The sequence below is a fragment of the Peromyscus leucopus genome, chromosome 1 (genome assembly GCF_004664715.2).
Source record: "Peromyscus leucopus breed LL Stock chromosome 1, UCI_PerLeu_2.1, whole genome shotgun sequence".
NCBI lineage: Eukaryota > Metazoa > Chordata > Mammalia > Rodentia > Cricetidae > Peromyscus > Peromyscus leucopus.
This window is the reverse complement of record NC_051063.1, coordinates 154,508,396-154,525,413: the sequence shown is the minus strand read 5'-3', so window position 1 is coordinate 154,525,413 and position 17,018 is coordinate 154,508,396. Positions and strand designations below refer to the sequence as shown.

General features: G+C 41.4%; 1 protein-coding gene across 3 annotated transcripts in view; it reads right to left on the bottom strand.

The window, feature by feature from the left end:
* The window catches only part of Prmt3 (protein arginine methyltransferase 3), an 80,610-nt gene that overhangs the window by 51,241 nt on the left and 12,351 nt on the right, over positions 1-17,018 (bottom strand). For all 3 annotated transcript variants that reach the window (XM_037199192.1, XM_028880165.2, XM_028880167.2), the window contains 3 exons: positions 16,391-16,456; positions 9,140-9,261; positions 771-870 (listed from right to left, as the gene is read on the bottom strand). In XM_037199192.1, coding sequence (XP_037055087.1) covers positions 771-870; positions 9,140-9,261; positions 16,391-16,456 — 288 coding nt within the window. The remainder of the gene's footprint in view (positions 1-770; positions 871-9,139; positions 9,262-16,390; positions 16,457-17,018) is intronic.

Genomic DNA, 17,018 nt, shown 5'->3' with positions numbered 1-17,018 from the left:
CAGCACGAGAGACCAAGGGGTGCAGGGCCAGCCTCTTGGAATGATACACCAGGCTGAACCAAGTCCTGAAAACCTACTTGCAAGAAAGAAGAAACTGAAACATAAACTTTAAGGCTATGCTGTCCACACCCAGGTGATACTCGCTCTGAACTAGACACCAACTATTAAACCCTCACACTCTGAAAGCTCCCAAAAGTTACTGCTATATTGCTGGATTGTCACTATGTCCATAAAAGAATTATAGAAAATTGCAGCTTACATTGTTTTTAATAAATTTATTACATGAAAATATAGTTTAACATACAGAATTTAAAAAAACAAATAACAAAAAAACTTCAAATATCCATACAGGAAATCTGTCACTGAAAAGATTTCATCAAGTTGCATCAATAATTCCTATCCGTTGGTAAATACCATCATTTAATTATATACTTAAATATTCTGCCTTGACTCAAGCTTTTAACACAACCTATAACACTACATAACACAAGTCAATGAACTCCACAGTGTGTGAAAGGCCACTGATGCCACAGCACAGTGAGTGGGCCAGAGAGGCCAGAGAGCAGGCTGGAGACACTTGGAAGGCACAGCCCTAGCCTATCCTTCTTAGCCCTTGGAGTTGTCCCTACAAACCTAGACATTTGCTACAACCGCAGAGGCCACAAAGTCAGCACTATCTAAAACAGCTGCCGCCATCATCATTTATCAAATATAATGAATAAAACTGCGACCAAGTTCATTTAAAAGAAACATTTTTAAACTTTACTTACCATCCACTCTGATATAATAACATCCACCTTTTCTACAGGAAGACTCACTTCTTCAATCTTTCCTTTGATTAGTATAATGGTATCTTCAAGTTTATTTAGTCTGAAAGTTATAATGAATTAGATCAGCCTGTTAAATATTTTATTTATTGACAAACTGTATATAGAAAAATCACCATATTTTACTTAACTCAGATAAGACACTGCACAGCTAGATTAGTGTAGCCACTCCAACACTTGTCCAGTCCTGAACTATAGACCTCAGTGAACTTCTGCAGTTAGAATGGTCATTCCGAAGGCATGAAGCTTAGGGTTTTACACATTTACCATCAATTAATTTTTTATGCATTTATACCATAGAAAGAGAGAGAAAAAAAAAATATGGAGTTCAAACTAGGGGAAAAAATCATCTGAATGTCCTTTTCCACGACTCATGCCCTCTTGCCTGCGTTCTCTCTCATCACCTAACATTAGCTTCTCTTGGTTTCCTTTCTAAGTGGTTCCCACACTTACACCTGTTTACATATACACACTATACATTTTAGGCTAGGATCTGCATATGAAATAGAACATGAGGTTTTTCATGAATTTGTGTCACCTATATTAATATATTTCTCATGCATTTTCCTGTACATTTCATGATTTAATTTTTTTTTTAAAGATTTATTTATTTATTATGTATACAGTGTTCTGTCTGCACATATCCCTGCAGGCCAGAAGAGGGCGCCAGATCTCATTACAGATGGTTGTGAGCTACCATGTGGTTGCTGGGAATTGAACTCAGGACCTTTGGAAGAACAAGCATTGCTCTTAACCTCTGAGCCATCTCTCCAGCCCTCATGATTTAATTTTTAAGCTGAATAATATTCCATTCTGTACATGCACCACAGTTCATTCTCCATTCATCTGCTGACGAGCACCTAGACTGGTTCCATCTCCTTGCAGACAGTTGACCTGAGCAGCAATAAAAATGGATGTGCAAATTATCTCTGTGGTAGGCAAGTGCTTAGGTGTGAATGGCTGGGTCATACATAGTTCTAGCTTTAGGTTTTTGAGGTCTCTCCAAACTGATTTTCTTAATGGCTGTACTAATTTGTACCCCCATCAGCAACAAATAAGGGCTTATCTTTCCCCACATCCTCTCCAGTATTTGTTGTCAGATTTCTTAATGACAGCTAGACTAGGGTGAGGTGGTATCGAAAACTAGTTTTATTTTGCATTTCTTTGATGCCTGGGGGTATGGACAGTTTTTAAAGTAATCACTGGTCAGTTGTGTTTCTTCTTTTGAGAACTGTTTCATCAGCCCATTTGTTGGCTGGAAGTTTTATTGCTTTGGTGTTTAGGTTCTGCATTTCTTTGTAAATTCTAGACATTAGCCCCTGCCTGAAGCACAGCTAGCAAAGCTTGTCTTCCATGCTGTGGGCTGTCTGTGTGCTTGGCTGATGGTTTCCTTTGCTATGCAAAGGCTGTTTAATTTCATGTAGTCCTGTCTGCTGACATCAGGGACTAGCTCCCATGCCATGAAAATTCTACTCAGAAAGTTCTTGCGGACCCTATTGTTCTAGTTTGTTAAACAGACTCTAGAGGCTGGTTAAATGAAATGATATTTTTTTCCAGAATGCTCACACTGTTTGTTGAACAAAGAGCCTGCTTAAAGTCCCTTTCCTTGGGTATTGTGTTAGTGATGGGTGCCCCAAAACATCTCTGGTTAACAAGGCAGTAACAATGAACTAACAACAATACTTCAGCCTGAAAAGAAATCTGCATTTATGAAGAACACTCTGCTCCACGTAGTTATGGTATCTTTAGAAACAAAGAGCAAGAGTGGAAACAGCAACAAGGACACAAAGGCAAGGTTCCCAGAACTAGTGAGTGACAGCAATAAGGAAGCTGGAAGCAGGGGCTCACAACACCCTCCCCTACTGTAGCTGCCCACTTCAGAGAATTTGCTAACCTCCCTGCCTAGTGGAACTCATGGTAAGAGACAGTGCTAGCACCCGGCCTGTTCAATGCACAGGCTCCTGGGGGAACACAAATTGGTGAACACCATGGTCACACCTCAAACATGGCACAGAATAGCAAAGTCATTACCGTGCAGAAGAACTAAGGACCTATCCCATTCACATACTATTTTCAGACCAGGCATGGTGTTATATGTTTGTTATCACAATGCTCATGAGGCTAAGACAGGAGAATTGCCACAAGTTCAGGATTGACTTGGGCTATAAAACAACAAACAAACAAAGAAAATCAACCAACCAAACAAATCACAAAGCCACCAGAAGAAAAAGGAAATTTCTTGTAACCTTGCCCAAAGGTACTCATACTACTATGTGCTTGATGACAAGCACATATTTTTCAATCCCTCCTTTTCTGCAATTTAAGAGGATAGAATTAAAATGACCATCTCAGGAAGCAAGCTGTAGATTAAGTTGCTATCTAATTAAACCACGTTCTCAATTAGAGAACATGCATTTTAATTACATGGAAGTTTTTCCTGCGCTGAAGAGACTCGCCCTAACATCAAGGCATTACTGTACATTAAAGCATTCATTTTAAAGTATATTTTGCTGAAACACTTACACGTGGGTGACCATGATCAACAATGTGAGAAGGACTATGATTGCTAATTCTCAGAAAATTCTCTCCCTCTCCCGCGAGTCTCCCTCTTGGAGACCATCTTGAACTCACTATATAACTGAGCCTGGTCTTGAACTCCTGGCGGCTTCCTTTCTTTCACCACTTAGGAAATTTCTAGTCTGCAGACTCATACTAAGGGAATCATATGAAACACATGCTTCCCTGCCTGGCTTCTTTAGTAGGTCTGTGGGTAGGTGTGAGAATAAGAGGGTTTTCCACTTATGAGTTAGGTTCTCTGGAGGCCCCTGCTCACTTACAGTTAAATTCAAACTGTAATATCATGGCTATCTTGAAAACAATTCTTTGGAAGAAAGGATAAGCAAAGCAATAAATAGCTTACCAAGAGGGGCTGTTTAGATGACTTAAAAAAAAACAACAACCAAAAAAAGGAAGCAAGGGTATTGCTGGGCGGTAGTGGTACACGCCTTTAATCCCAGCACTTGTGAGGTAGAAGTAGGCAGATCTCTGTGAGTTCAAGGCCAGTCTGAGCTACATAGCATGTCCCAGGACAGCCAAGACTACACAGAGAAATCCTGTCTCAAAAAAACCAACACACACGGGGAGGAGGGTGTCAAGGAGAATTATGTGGGCCCTACAAAAACTTATTAACAACCCTGCAGATACTTCAAATGAGAACGTGTAAGTATGACTGATGCCAAAACAGACTTTAGAGGATGGACAGCAGTGCCCAGGAAGTCAGCAGGTAGGTCTATCCAGATGACTCTTGTTCTGTTTGTAGGTTCATATCCCACAGACATGTGTGAGGGCACAGGTGGAAGATAACTGTAATAGAGCAGTTACGGAAGCCTGTCTGATGGGGGAAGGGCAGAGGATAAAGCGGACTCAGGCTCTCATCCTGGGTGATAGTTACTGTATGTTTATTTTCCTCTGAGATTTTTGAATACTTATGCATTTTCCTGCTCACTTATGTTTCTGTATTTGTTTATATCTATGTTGTATTTCATGCAAAACAAAAAAGGAAAAACTGCTCAGTTTTGAATTTCTCCAAGAAATACTTTGAAAATTATATATATATATATATATCTGCTTGCTGTTTTCTACAACACTAAGGCTCTAGCAACTATAAACACTTCATGCTTCTGAAAGGAGCAGCACCCCATCCACCTACCCACCCATGCAGCCACATCTCAGGAAGGCTGTGTGGAGACAAGGCCTGCTCTGTGAACAACTGTCTGCTTGGGCAATTTACAATCTTGCCACAACTCACAATGCTGTTAGCACCAGCAATCACCTGCTCAGATATGGATGCAGAGAAGATAATTCAAGGCTACACAGAAGAGACAAAGTTCCATTGTTCCCAGGAACCCAGGGGGATTTAGAGTGCTCCACACAGTTTTCAGCACCAGCTGACTTCTCCCATTAAGGAAAAAATCTACAGACTGAACTTAGAAACCCAAGTGCACCCCAGTCTTATTTTGAGCCTAAAAGCTTTCTAAATGAATCTCTTTAGCAAAATCTGCTGTAAAACTAGTAAAGCTTCAACTTGTGGGAATATTTCTCTGTAATAAAAAACCCTTTAAGTAGCTCTCAACTAATCCAATAAGCACCGAATTATCGATTTGTTCCAGCATGGAAACTGCACTAGAGCAAAACCCTCTCCACTTATTCCTGTCTGCAGAGCAGCAACCTCATCTACTTCATTAAGCTACTGGAGGAGGTGTCAAGAGAGCTGACATACACCAGTGCCCTCCCTATGGAGAAGGTCAGAAGGGGAAGAGGATGATGAGCAGCACAGGGTGCCATGGGATCTCCACGGTGGAGCTGGTGCTGGGAGAGGCCCCAGGGAGAAAAGAGCTAGTAGCATACCACATGGAAGAGGCAGGGGTCACACCAAGAGTTGAAAGGTGAGGCTGACAGTCATATTTCCTTAAGACAATGAAGAACCATTTATGTATCTTTGGAATAAGCAGTGTAGCGTTAAGTTTGCTATCCACTTTTGCCCACGGTTTTAAGAAACATTTTAAGAAACATAAGAAAATACACAAGTAAAAAGCAGAGCATCAGGGGAATTCACAATCAAGTGAATGACATTTAAAAGTGGTGACAGACAGTCCTAAAATGCAGAAAAGAACACAGGTGTGTCAACAAACGTTGAAAGTGAATGACAGCAGGTGAGAATACTCTAATAGGTATAGCACTGATGAGCTTTCAGTTCAGTGAACCAAAACCACATTATTTCTTCATCTTTTGTTGCCCAAACATATTGAAACGACAATTTAAAATGTAATAATAAAAACAGAGGTTTTTTTTTATAAGAGCATATCAGAAAACAAAAAATTCTGGTTATTTGGTGGGAGAGAAAAATCCAATCAGGCAAACCTATGCAAAACCCAGCACTCAAGTGCACAGCAGACTGGATAAAGCCATTCCTCACAACACACACCTCAGAAGTGGGCCAGGACAAGGCTTCTACTTGAGTTCTCCACTCCCAGTGCATCCGTTGGCACAAGTCACAATACAATAACTCAGTCTCTACCTCAGTTAAAACAATCATCAGATTCAAGCAGATAGGAGGCTCCAGATCCGAGGAGGGCAACTTAACTGGCTTTGAACCTGTGGTGTCCTAGGTGTTGAAAATTCTTTAATCTACTCACTCACCAGACAGGTGTCCACAGGAGCCCCTCATGTCCCTGCCAAAGCAGAGGAGCTGGCATTTCAGGAAGTCTATGTCAGTTCTATTCAAAGTGTTGCCAAGTGTCCACCATCATTTTGTTTTGCAGGTGTTAGGGAAGAAAAGATGAGAGTCTGGAGGACACTTATATAAACAGGACAGCAGGTCAAACAGGCCTCAGTTATTCTCTGTATTCTGTTTGTGGTGTTGGGGTCAAGCCCAGGCCTCACATATGCTAGGCAGATGCTTGGCTGCTATACACCTCCCCAGGCTTTTCTTATCTTGTTTAATACACTAGACAGAGGCAACATGAAAGACTGCACCTTCCATTTCACACTAGGGCTGAAAGTACCACACTGTGAACATGAGATATATCAGCTTTCCCATGAAAACTCTCCAGCTACGTCAAAGTCTGAATGATGAGCTAGCCATCCATGGCTGAGTCGGGGAGAAACTAGAGAAATGGCAAAATACAACCAGCAGATCTGAGAGTGAACGCAGTATGTAACTGTCTGGCGGTTGAATAGCTTTGCTATCCTCATGTAAGTTTATGTTTCTGAAATGATTACTCTCTGCACAGTTAAAACCACAATAGCAGGAAAGCAATGCCTTTCTCTTCCATGTTTTAGTTTTATTTGCTATACTAATACCTCTGAAATCCTCAGCATATTTTTCACACAGGCAGCCTCAGAACAGGTGGTCACACTATTTTTACACTTTAACACAATGACTCAAATTAAATAACTAAAGTGTATCTCACTCTAAACTCCATAGAAAGAACTAAAGAAATGTTAGTAGTTTATTACTAAATGGCAGAACCTATAGTTTGAGCACTGTTGGTAAGTTACTAGTAATTAATTTGAACTAAGATTCAATACATGATTGATGATCCACTTACTGATATGGTGTATCAGATAATGTTAAAATTCTCCCACAAAAATAAATAACAGGATAAATAACAGGATGTGCTGTGATAGACAAGAACATAGTCAGAACTGCTACCGCTGGGAATCATGATCCATGTATCATGTATGGCTGAAACAGTGGATTAGGCTACACAGCTATCTAACAGTTTCAAGAAAATTAGAGTTTTAGCAAAATGTGCCTGATTTCCTCTCTGTGGCAAATGTCCATACTGTAACTTAAGCAAGACCACCTAGCACAGTGAGATAAAGACTATAGAAACATCAGTATTAGGATACAACTATTGCCTCTGAAAATATCCATCTTTAAAAAAACACAAAAAACCTAAAGTGACAAGGTATTCATTCAACAAGCAGCCAGAGGCAGTGGCCTGCCACAGCACTAAGAACTGTGACAGGAAGTTACTTCCTTGGCCTGGATGTCCACCTACCTCTCAGCTCCCACCACATAGATGCAAGAGAAGCATGTGCAGGGGCACCACACTCCAAAATCTACTGCTTGCTTGAAATGTCACTGTCATCCTCCATGAGTGACAGGTCATGACAAAGTGTTAAGATGACCACAAAGGAAAAGAGACTAAAAAGTAGCTGCCCTGTCTACCACAGACACCTTCCTTCTGGCAGTGGTGCCAAGGCTGTGTTGCCAGCTGGTGGGGCTTTGGGGAAGTGCGTGGGTAATGAAGGCACAGCCTTCATCAATGGGTAGATAAGTCCACCTCATGATGTCACAGGGACATGGGACTAAGGAGCAGGAACTAGCTGGAACCAAACCTTGAAGACGAGACCTTGCCCCCTGGGTTTCCCCTGACCCATACCATCAAGTGAGTTTTCCTCCACACCCTTCTACCAAAGTATTCTGTAGTCGGAAGGTTTTAGCATTATCCCACAGCAGTGTTCTGCCTCAACTCCAGCATAACACCACAAATCCAGCTGACCCTGAGCCATGACCTCTGAAACAGTGAGCTGAATTAAGCTCTCCTGCAGAACAGAGCTCATCATGGAACTGAAACCTGAACATGTACACATAAATTTGGGCTGGAGCAATGGCTCAGCAGGTAAGAGCACTGGCTGCTCTTCCAGAGGCCCTGGGTTCAGTTCTCAGCATGCACACAGTGGTTCACAACTGTCCCGGAACTATAGTTTCAGAGGCTTCAATGTCCTGTTCTGGCTTCTGCAGGCACCAGGCATGTGCACGGTACACATATATACATACACACAGGCCAAACACATCCAATTTTCCTTTAAACTAAAAAAAAAGTTTTAAACGTGTTTCTAAACTTGAACACTATACACTTGAGTTCTACAGTTCAGATACAATGAATGTGAACATGATTGTGTATAAACATGTATCTAAAACTCTTGGGAACTGAAACAAACTATCCTTTTCCATCACTTTAATAAAACACAAAATTCAATTGAAAGCACAGGTGGTCCAGTCCTGCAGGATCAAGCTAGTGCACAAAGAAGCAGGGTATTGAACACTGGAACTTCTGGCAAAAGTGCCTTCCTATAATCTTACTACCAACAGTGAGTGTTTGTTAATTGTTCTAAAATAGCTTTTCCTTGGGATGGTGTCTCTCATGTTTGTTTGTACAAGCGACTGAGATACCTGCTAATGACCCCTAGAGTGACAGTGACTACTTAACTGTGCATCCTATAAATGAGACATAAAAACTCAAACTGCAGTTTGAGTTTACAAAACTGCAGAATGGCATACACACAGCCACAACTTCAGCTCACTTCTAGACACTCCATAATTTACTTTGTATAATCAGGAGGAATCCAGCTGATGTCAGAGAATAAAAACGGAAGCTCAGTCTTTAATATAACTTTAATATATGTGTGCATATATGATATAACTTTAATATAACTGCTGAGTCCTAAAGAAAGTATCACTGACAGATTCGCTCTGGGGCATCTTGAGTTAATATCATCCTATGATAGTTCCTGGTTTTATATATAATCAGTATCCTCTGGGTCAAAACAGCATAAAAACAATTCCATAACAACTGTCAGGATGATTCGGCATGCAGTTCCAGCTCAACACTGTGCTGGTGGATTTTGCAAAAAGACAAATATCTTGACTATCTCTTACTAGACATTTACTAAAAATTAGGAAATGTGTAAATTTTCAAGTCCAAAATTAATTATAAATTGAGTGTTAAACGTACACCTACCTTATAATATCCATAGCCTGGTAGAGGATTTCAGACTGATCAACTGCAATCACTTTCTTTGCCCCAGCTTTGGCAGCAAACATGGAGAGAATTCCAGTTCCACACCCAACGTCCAGAACAACCTGGAAAATAAAACAGCTACTATTGAGGACAGCCTCTATTTCCACCTGCACAAAATGTGAGAGTATTTGGGGACAGGAATATCTTTTGATTAAAAAGTTTAACTTTATTGATCAAACATGGTGATTTCTATGTGCAGAAACAACATATTATGGGTTATTTTAATTTATGCGTTATTAATAATGGTGCAGTTGGCCATGGTCTTCCACAATTAGGCCAATAGTGCTAAATTAAAAGACATTTTGCACAAACTGAGTAACTCCATTGCCAATGTAAAGGTGCTTTACCCTGCTAATTGCTAGAGTCTAACTGAGGCTCAGTGATTCTAAATTTGGGTAGAAACAAGCTTTTCAAGTTTGAGCAAAAGGAATTAAAGTAGATCCCATACAATTTAGAAACAGTTACAAAGGCAAAAGGGCACAATGGACATGAGGGAGGTGACCAGAAGGAAGGGCTAGGGACATGAGTGGGGAGGGAATCTGCCAAACACTTTGCTTGAGAATGTCACAGTAGTATCTAATGCCTTCTATGCTAACCTAAGAAATACCTGGAGTAAACTGCCAGGCTTTAGATCTTTCATTGTCAGTGACATGACCGCAATGCTATAAATTTGTCCCAAATAAGTACCATTCCAGGGCCCATCCACTTTAAGCGCCAGGTTCTGATCTTGGTAAGTTCACCAAGCAAACCAAAACCCTATCTTTGTAGTTTTGAGACTGGATGTTACTGTAGCCCAGCCTGACCTTGAACTTGCAATTCTCCTGCCTCAGTCTCCTAAATGCTGGGATATAGCTAATCTTCTTCCCTCTACATACTCTAGCACCTCCCCAGACCATGGCAAGACAATGCAGGAAGGGGAGGCTGGAATCTCAGTGAGGGCCCAATGACCCGCTGGACCTCTTCCTCCCATGAGGCAACATCAGCAATCTCTAAGAATTTTCTTTTAATACCATTGAAAACTAAATAATTCTGTCAAGTTCCAAATAAAATACACCAAAACAGGGGCTGGAGAGATGGCTCAGCAGTTAAGAGCACTGACTGCTCTTCCAGAGGTCCTGAGTTCAATTCCCAGCAACCACATGGTGGCTCACAACCATCTATAATGAGATCTGGTGCCCTCTTCTGGCCTGCAGTCATACATGCTGTATACACAATAAATAAATAAATCTTTAAAAAAAAAAACAGCCGGGCGTTGGTGGCGCACGCCTTTAATCCCAGCACTCGGGAGGCAGAGGCAGGCGGATCTCTGTGAGTTCGAGGCCAGCCTGGGCTACCAAGTGAGCTCCAGGAAAGGCGCAAAGCTACACAGAGAAACCCTGTCTCGAAAAACCAAAAAAAAAAAATAAAATAAAAAAAAATAAAAAAAAAAACAAACACCAAAACAGAGAGAAAGCAGTAGAGCACATAGTACAAATGTACATTGTGGCTACATGCAGCATGACAGTGTGGCAAAAGCTCCCCAAAAAGTTCATTTTTGTGGCAAGGACAGAATCCATAGCATCTCCAAAAATGCGCATTAAAATACAATTTGTAGAATTAGAAATAAAAGGTTGGAAAGGGCCTGAGAAGCTTGATCATATGCTGCACTGGCAAAGGTGTCTAAGGACACTGGATATATAAACAATTATAATGTATCAGGGAAAGATACTGCTAGTCATTCGGGAAATGCACATCTGAATTATAAGAACCTCTCAGACATGTTAGCTACAAGACAGAAAACAAACTAAAGTTAGCAAGGACTCAGAAGCCTTGTGCATGGCTGGGAATGGAAGAGAAAAAACCCACTTTAAAAAACTATGTGGCAGCCTTTAAGACAATTCCACTTCTGGGCACATCTCCAAATAAAGAGGGTAGGTTCTCAGAGGGCATCTCAACACCCATGTTAACAGCAACAATATCCACAACAGAGAGCAGTATGGAAGTAACCTGACCACCCATGGACTGATGGATGGATACCAGGGCATATAAGTGTCATCAGTTTACCCAGCCTTAAAAAGGAAAGTATTTCTGAGATATGCTCCAATATGAAGTCTTTGGAGCCACTGTTATGTGAGAGAGAGAGCACATGATTCTACTTACATAAGACGCTTAGAATAGTCACAGCAGTAAGTAAGAAAAATAGTGATGTACAGGAGCCGAAGGGAGGGGAAGTGGGGAGTCACCAATGTACAGTTTCAGCTTTGTAAGATGAACACAGCTCTAGAGATGATGGGGTGATGGGCCACAGCATTTGGACTGTACCGAATACCACTCAACTGTATACTTAAAATGACTAAGACAGAAAAATTTGTCTATTGTTTAATCACACTGGAAAACGAGAGAAGAAATATTAATAAGGGAAAATTTCTATAAAGAATAATTGCACAAAAAGATTTAGGACATACACGCATAGTTCAATTAAGAATATGTTTCCAAGCTGGAGAGAGAGTTTGGTGGTAAGAGTGATTGCTAGGCAATCATGAGGACTGGAGTTCAGATTCCAGCACCCACGCAACAAGCCCTGTATTGCAGCCATGCCTGCAACCACATCTCTGAGTGGGGAAAAGACTGGAGGATTTCTGGGGCTTGCTGGCTTCCATCCTAGCCAATAAAATGGGAGCCCCAGGGAATGTGACTCAGGGGACTGCGGTGAGGGGGACATGATACAGGAAGATACTTAATGCCCTCTACTGGCCTTGGGGCCTGTGCTAACAGGGACATACCACACAGATCACACACACACACACACACACACACACACACACACACACACGCTTTCTTATTTAATCCTCATTTTTCAAATGATCAAAGTAAATTCCAAAGAGGAAGAAGCAGGTCCAGGACCCCACAGCTGGTGAACCATGTGACTAGCTTCTAATACAGGTCAAGTTGCTTCCAGAGCCTAATTATACTCTCCACTGAACTTTAGTAGTTAATTACATCTAGCTGATAACTGAGTGATCAGACAGGCAAAACTTGACTCAGGAAAAGTAGTAAAAATAACAAAATAAGTTGGTGCTACTATATAAAATGATAAAAGAAGTTGATTTCCTTCTTTTTAAAATAAACAAATAAAGAGAATTAACAAACCTTAACTGTAGACAGAAGCCAGCAACATAAAAAAGGCACCTGACTGGGAATTTCTTCAATGGACTCCAAACAAATTAATTATGAGCATGGGAGAGGATGATTAAATGTCACCCAAAGTTAAATTAATTGAGCTACCATATGGTCTCCACAGGAATTTTGAGAATTGAAACAATATTAAGGAAGGAGAGAAGATAGGGAGGGAACGGAAAAGAAGAAGAAGAAGACCATTTTTAATTACAGCCACCCTAAAAAACAACAACCGTGCCCTGTGTGCTTGTGAAGATGAGGTGCCACAGGATGCTGTGGAGGTCAGAGGACAACCTGGGGTGCCATCCTTGCCTTCTGCAGTTTGGAACAACATCTCTGTTATCAACTGCTGTGTGCCCCAGGCAAGCTGTCCAGAGCTCCTGGGAGTCTCCTGGCACTGCCTCCCTTTGCCCAAGGGGCTCTTGGGTTACAGACCTGCTACTGCATCTAGCTTTATGTGGGCTATGGAGATACAAATTCACTGGGCCCTCATGCTTGCATGTATAACCACTAAGCCATCCCCATCCCCTAACAACACTTGGAGAAACACATCTCTACTATGCACTGTACAGTTATAGAAGCCAGTGCTGTAACATGAAGTTTACTTAATACATAAAAGGGAAAACATTGTAATAAAATGCAGGAAAAAATGAACTTCATGGACTTTTAAAACAACGACATATAAATACATAAAAGGGGAAACATAGTAATAAAATGCAGGAAAAAGTGGACTTTTAAAACGACACATAAAAACTTACATGACCATGCCACACAGCAACAACCACATAAGTACGTGTCTTAATAGCCACACTGTAACTAACAAGTCCCACCCTAACTACCATCCCTTTTACACTGACACACTGCTTCTCAGTGCCAAGAATTAGGCTTGTAAGCACTATACTAGAACACAAAGCCTAGGTTTTTTTTTTTCAGTTCTGTGGTTTGAAGACATCAATTAACCTCCCAGTTTGAAAGTAAACTTAAGACAAACCACAGGTAAAGCAGACAAATGCCATCTAGTCCCATGGTGTTACACAATGACCTATGCATTATCAGATGCACTTAAATACACGGTACTGCATCCTCAGCCACAGCCACAGCCACAGCCACAGCCACAGCCACAGCCACAGCCACAGCCACAGCCACAGCCCAAGGGGAGATAAAAGCTGTAGGCTATTTAATATCCTTCATCACAAAAACGTGTGTCCTTAACGTGCTTTAAGAAGCTTAAATAGTTCACGTTACAGTGACTTTTGAGAAGCCACAAATGCCAAGCAAAATTCATCACACTGATAAAGTTAATGGCTAACACCTTGGGCAAAGCAGCAAGGAGGTGCTCACACTAGCCTGCCATTCCTTCCCTGGGCAGGCTCTCTCAATAAGAGAAGTGGAAGATCACAAACCGACTCCACAGTTTGCCATGGTTTGTTGATGAGGCAAAAGTACCATGTTTTATTTGCTTGATTGTTGTTCTGTGTGTGTGTGCATATGTGCATGCACATGTATGTCCAGATGTACATTTACATGTATGTATGTTTGTACATAGAGGCCAGAGATTGACTTGGGGTGCCTTACTCTACCACTCTCCACCACTTGAGCCCAGAGCCGATGACTCAGCTTTTCTAGCTAGCCAGCTTGCTGCAGGAAACCCATCTGTGCCTCCACTGCACCTGGATCACAGCACTTGGTAATTACAAGGATGCTAGGAATGTGAACTGGCTTGTGCGGCGAGTGCTTTAGTACTGATCCATAGCCCCAGTACAGACACACACACACACACACACACACACACACAAATACACACACACACAACTACACACACACACACACAAACAAACATAAACATACATACACACACACAAATACACACACAAACATACACACACACACAGCACTGCAACAAAGAAACTATGAGCAAAAGTCACTGTGTACAGGTTCATGAACTTAGTAAGAACTCTTCCTAGTCACAAAAAACTTATTTCAAAAGACTAAATCCTCTAGTAACTATTTGATCCCTTCTACTCCAGAGTGCATGAGAGAACAACTTCTAAATCACCGCCTCAATTCCTACAGCACTCACATCACAAAGCAATGAGAAGATGCCTCAAAGACAGGAGAGCACTCTGACAACAGCATCGTCAATGAGGAAGGACCTGAAAACTCAGTCTGCAGGTGAGGCACACAGCAATTCCCCATGTGCCCGGATCCTACGGCTGGCTCCTGCCTGGCCAGATAAGGACTGCTTCATTTCTACAGTTTACTAGGTTAAGAATAAAGTAAAAATAAATAACAACCTGCAAATAACCAAACTAGAACTATAAAGTGACATGTTCATGGGCCGATCCCATCTACAGGCACCTGCATGCACATGGCACACATACAGACAAGAAGGTATACACATGTACACAGAAAAAAAAAGCAAGTAAATAGAAAGCCATTCCAGACACGCCCCAGTGTGTGAACAGAAGCGGCTCTCCCAACAAAGGTCTCCACTCTCTGCTCTTCCAAGACAAAAGCCCAGAAAATAATCCACAGGAGCTTGAAGAACTAAAAACGCCTGTGAAGGAAGAACCATGAAGAGAAACTCCAGGAAAGGTATTCCAATGGCAGAACTGGTAACTCCTGATCAAATTGGGGTGACTTCTAACAAAGACAAACAGAAACATGATGCTGTAGGCAACCATGCCAATGTAGAAAGGGAAGGAAAGGACAGAGTGGAGAGAAGAAAATGTGAGAACTTGTGAGGAAGGATTACTACACACATACACACACACACATACACACACACAGACATGTACATAAGCACACATAAATATGTACACATGTGCATACACAGAGACACACACAGATGTATACAAGCTCACACGTGTACATGTGTGTGCATACACATACACACACACATAGACACACACAGAAAGAGAGACAAATGCACACCAAGACACAGAGAGAGACACACACATAAAGTATATGACCATCATTTTATAAACAACATGGCTGTCAAGATGGCTCATCAGGTAAGCTTGGGTCTGATCCCTGGGAACCACATAGTGAAAGGAGAGCCAGGCAGAGGTGGCGCACACCTTTAATCCCCGAACTCGGGAGGCAGAGGCAGGCGGATCTCTGTGAGTTCAAGGCCAGCCTGGTCTACAGAGTGAGTTCCAGGACAGGCCCCAAAACTACAGAGAAACCCTGTCTCAGGGAAGAAAAAAAAAAAAAAAAGAAAGGAGAATGAACTCTGGCAAGTTGTCCCTGAACTCCATACTCCATCTGTGCGCTCTCTCTCTCTTTCTCTCTCTCTCTCTCTCTCTCTCTCTCTCTCTCTCTCTCTCTCTCTCTCTCTCTCTCTCACACACACACACACACACACACACACACACACACACACACACACACCAGGACTGGTGAGGCAAGATGGCTCAGTAGATATGGGCATTTGCTGCCAAGTCTGACAACCTGGAACCTGTATGGTAGAAGCACAGAACCATCCTCTGTCCACCACACGCACTCTGTGGTACGCATATGCCCACTCCACCATACACAACACATACATGTAAAGAAGAGAGAGGGAAGAAGAAATAAGTAAAATGTACTAATGTCTTTAAATAAGTTAGACAGTATTAAAACTGATTACAAGATGTCCCAATTAAGCATTTAACTCACAAAGGACTAAATCTTACAGAAAAAAATTCTAGCTCTTATATTTTACTCTAATCAACATTATGAATTTTTAACTATACAACACAGTAGAATAATAACTAAAAGTGTGCTTTGCCATGGGGTTTATCTGATACATTCCAAGCACACAATCACTACAAATCAAAAACTATAATGTATAGACTATTGGATAGGTGAAGTTTGACTAGGCTCTATTTTTGTAATGAACGACTTTCAGCTTTACAAAAGACCCCCTGAATGGCAGCCTCATCAGTATCTTGGACATCAGAATACAGCACCACACAGCAGTGCATCAAAGGCCCCTGGGAAGCAAAGCCTGAGTCAATCATCCAGGACGGACGGTTCAAGACACTCACTTACCTTATCTTTGAAGATGTGTGGATTTCGGTATATGAAATCTCTGTAGCTTTCTGTGCGGACTTTGTCCTAGAGTAGAGAGCAAAGCACTATGTTTACAGGGACAGTCTGAGCAAATGAATTCTTCTATGAACTTATGGCTACTGTATTACACACTGCTAGCTTCCACAGCTACTACATTCTGCCTGGAAAACTGAGCTATTTAATGTTTTTTCTTTCTAAAAGAAAGCAATAAAGAAGGAAAATAGCAGCAACACATAAAAATCTTTATATGAAAAGTATCAGTGAAAGTTAGATCTAGCCATTAGTTGAAATGTGCATGTCTTTCTCTTCCCACACATGGTCACTGTCAGACTCAAGTGATGATAAATAGTAAGAGAAGGCACCCTTTAAGCTGAGCCTGGCTCCCTGCACTGAAGCTACCTGAAAATTAGGAACAGAAAAAATAAAACAGATACATGAAAAGGTGAGGTACGAGGATCATGAATTCACACTGATGAAGTTTTTCTAAGAAATCCACATCAGCATCTGATTTAGAGTACTATTTTGTTTCTAGAAATGTCTGCAGTAGGAAATGATGCTTCAAAGCCTGTAGGCCTAGAAGGAACTCAGGTGAAGCCTGCAGTATCCA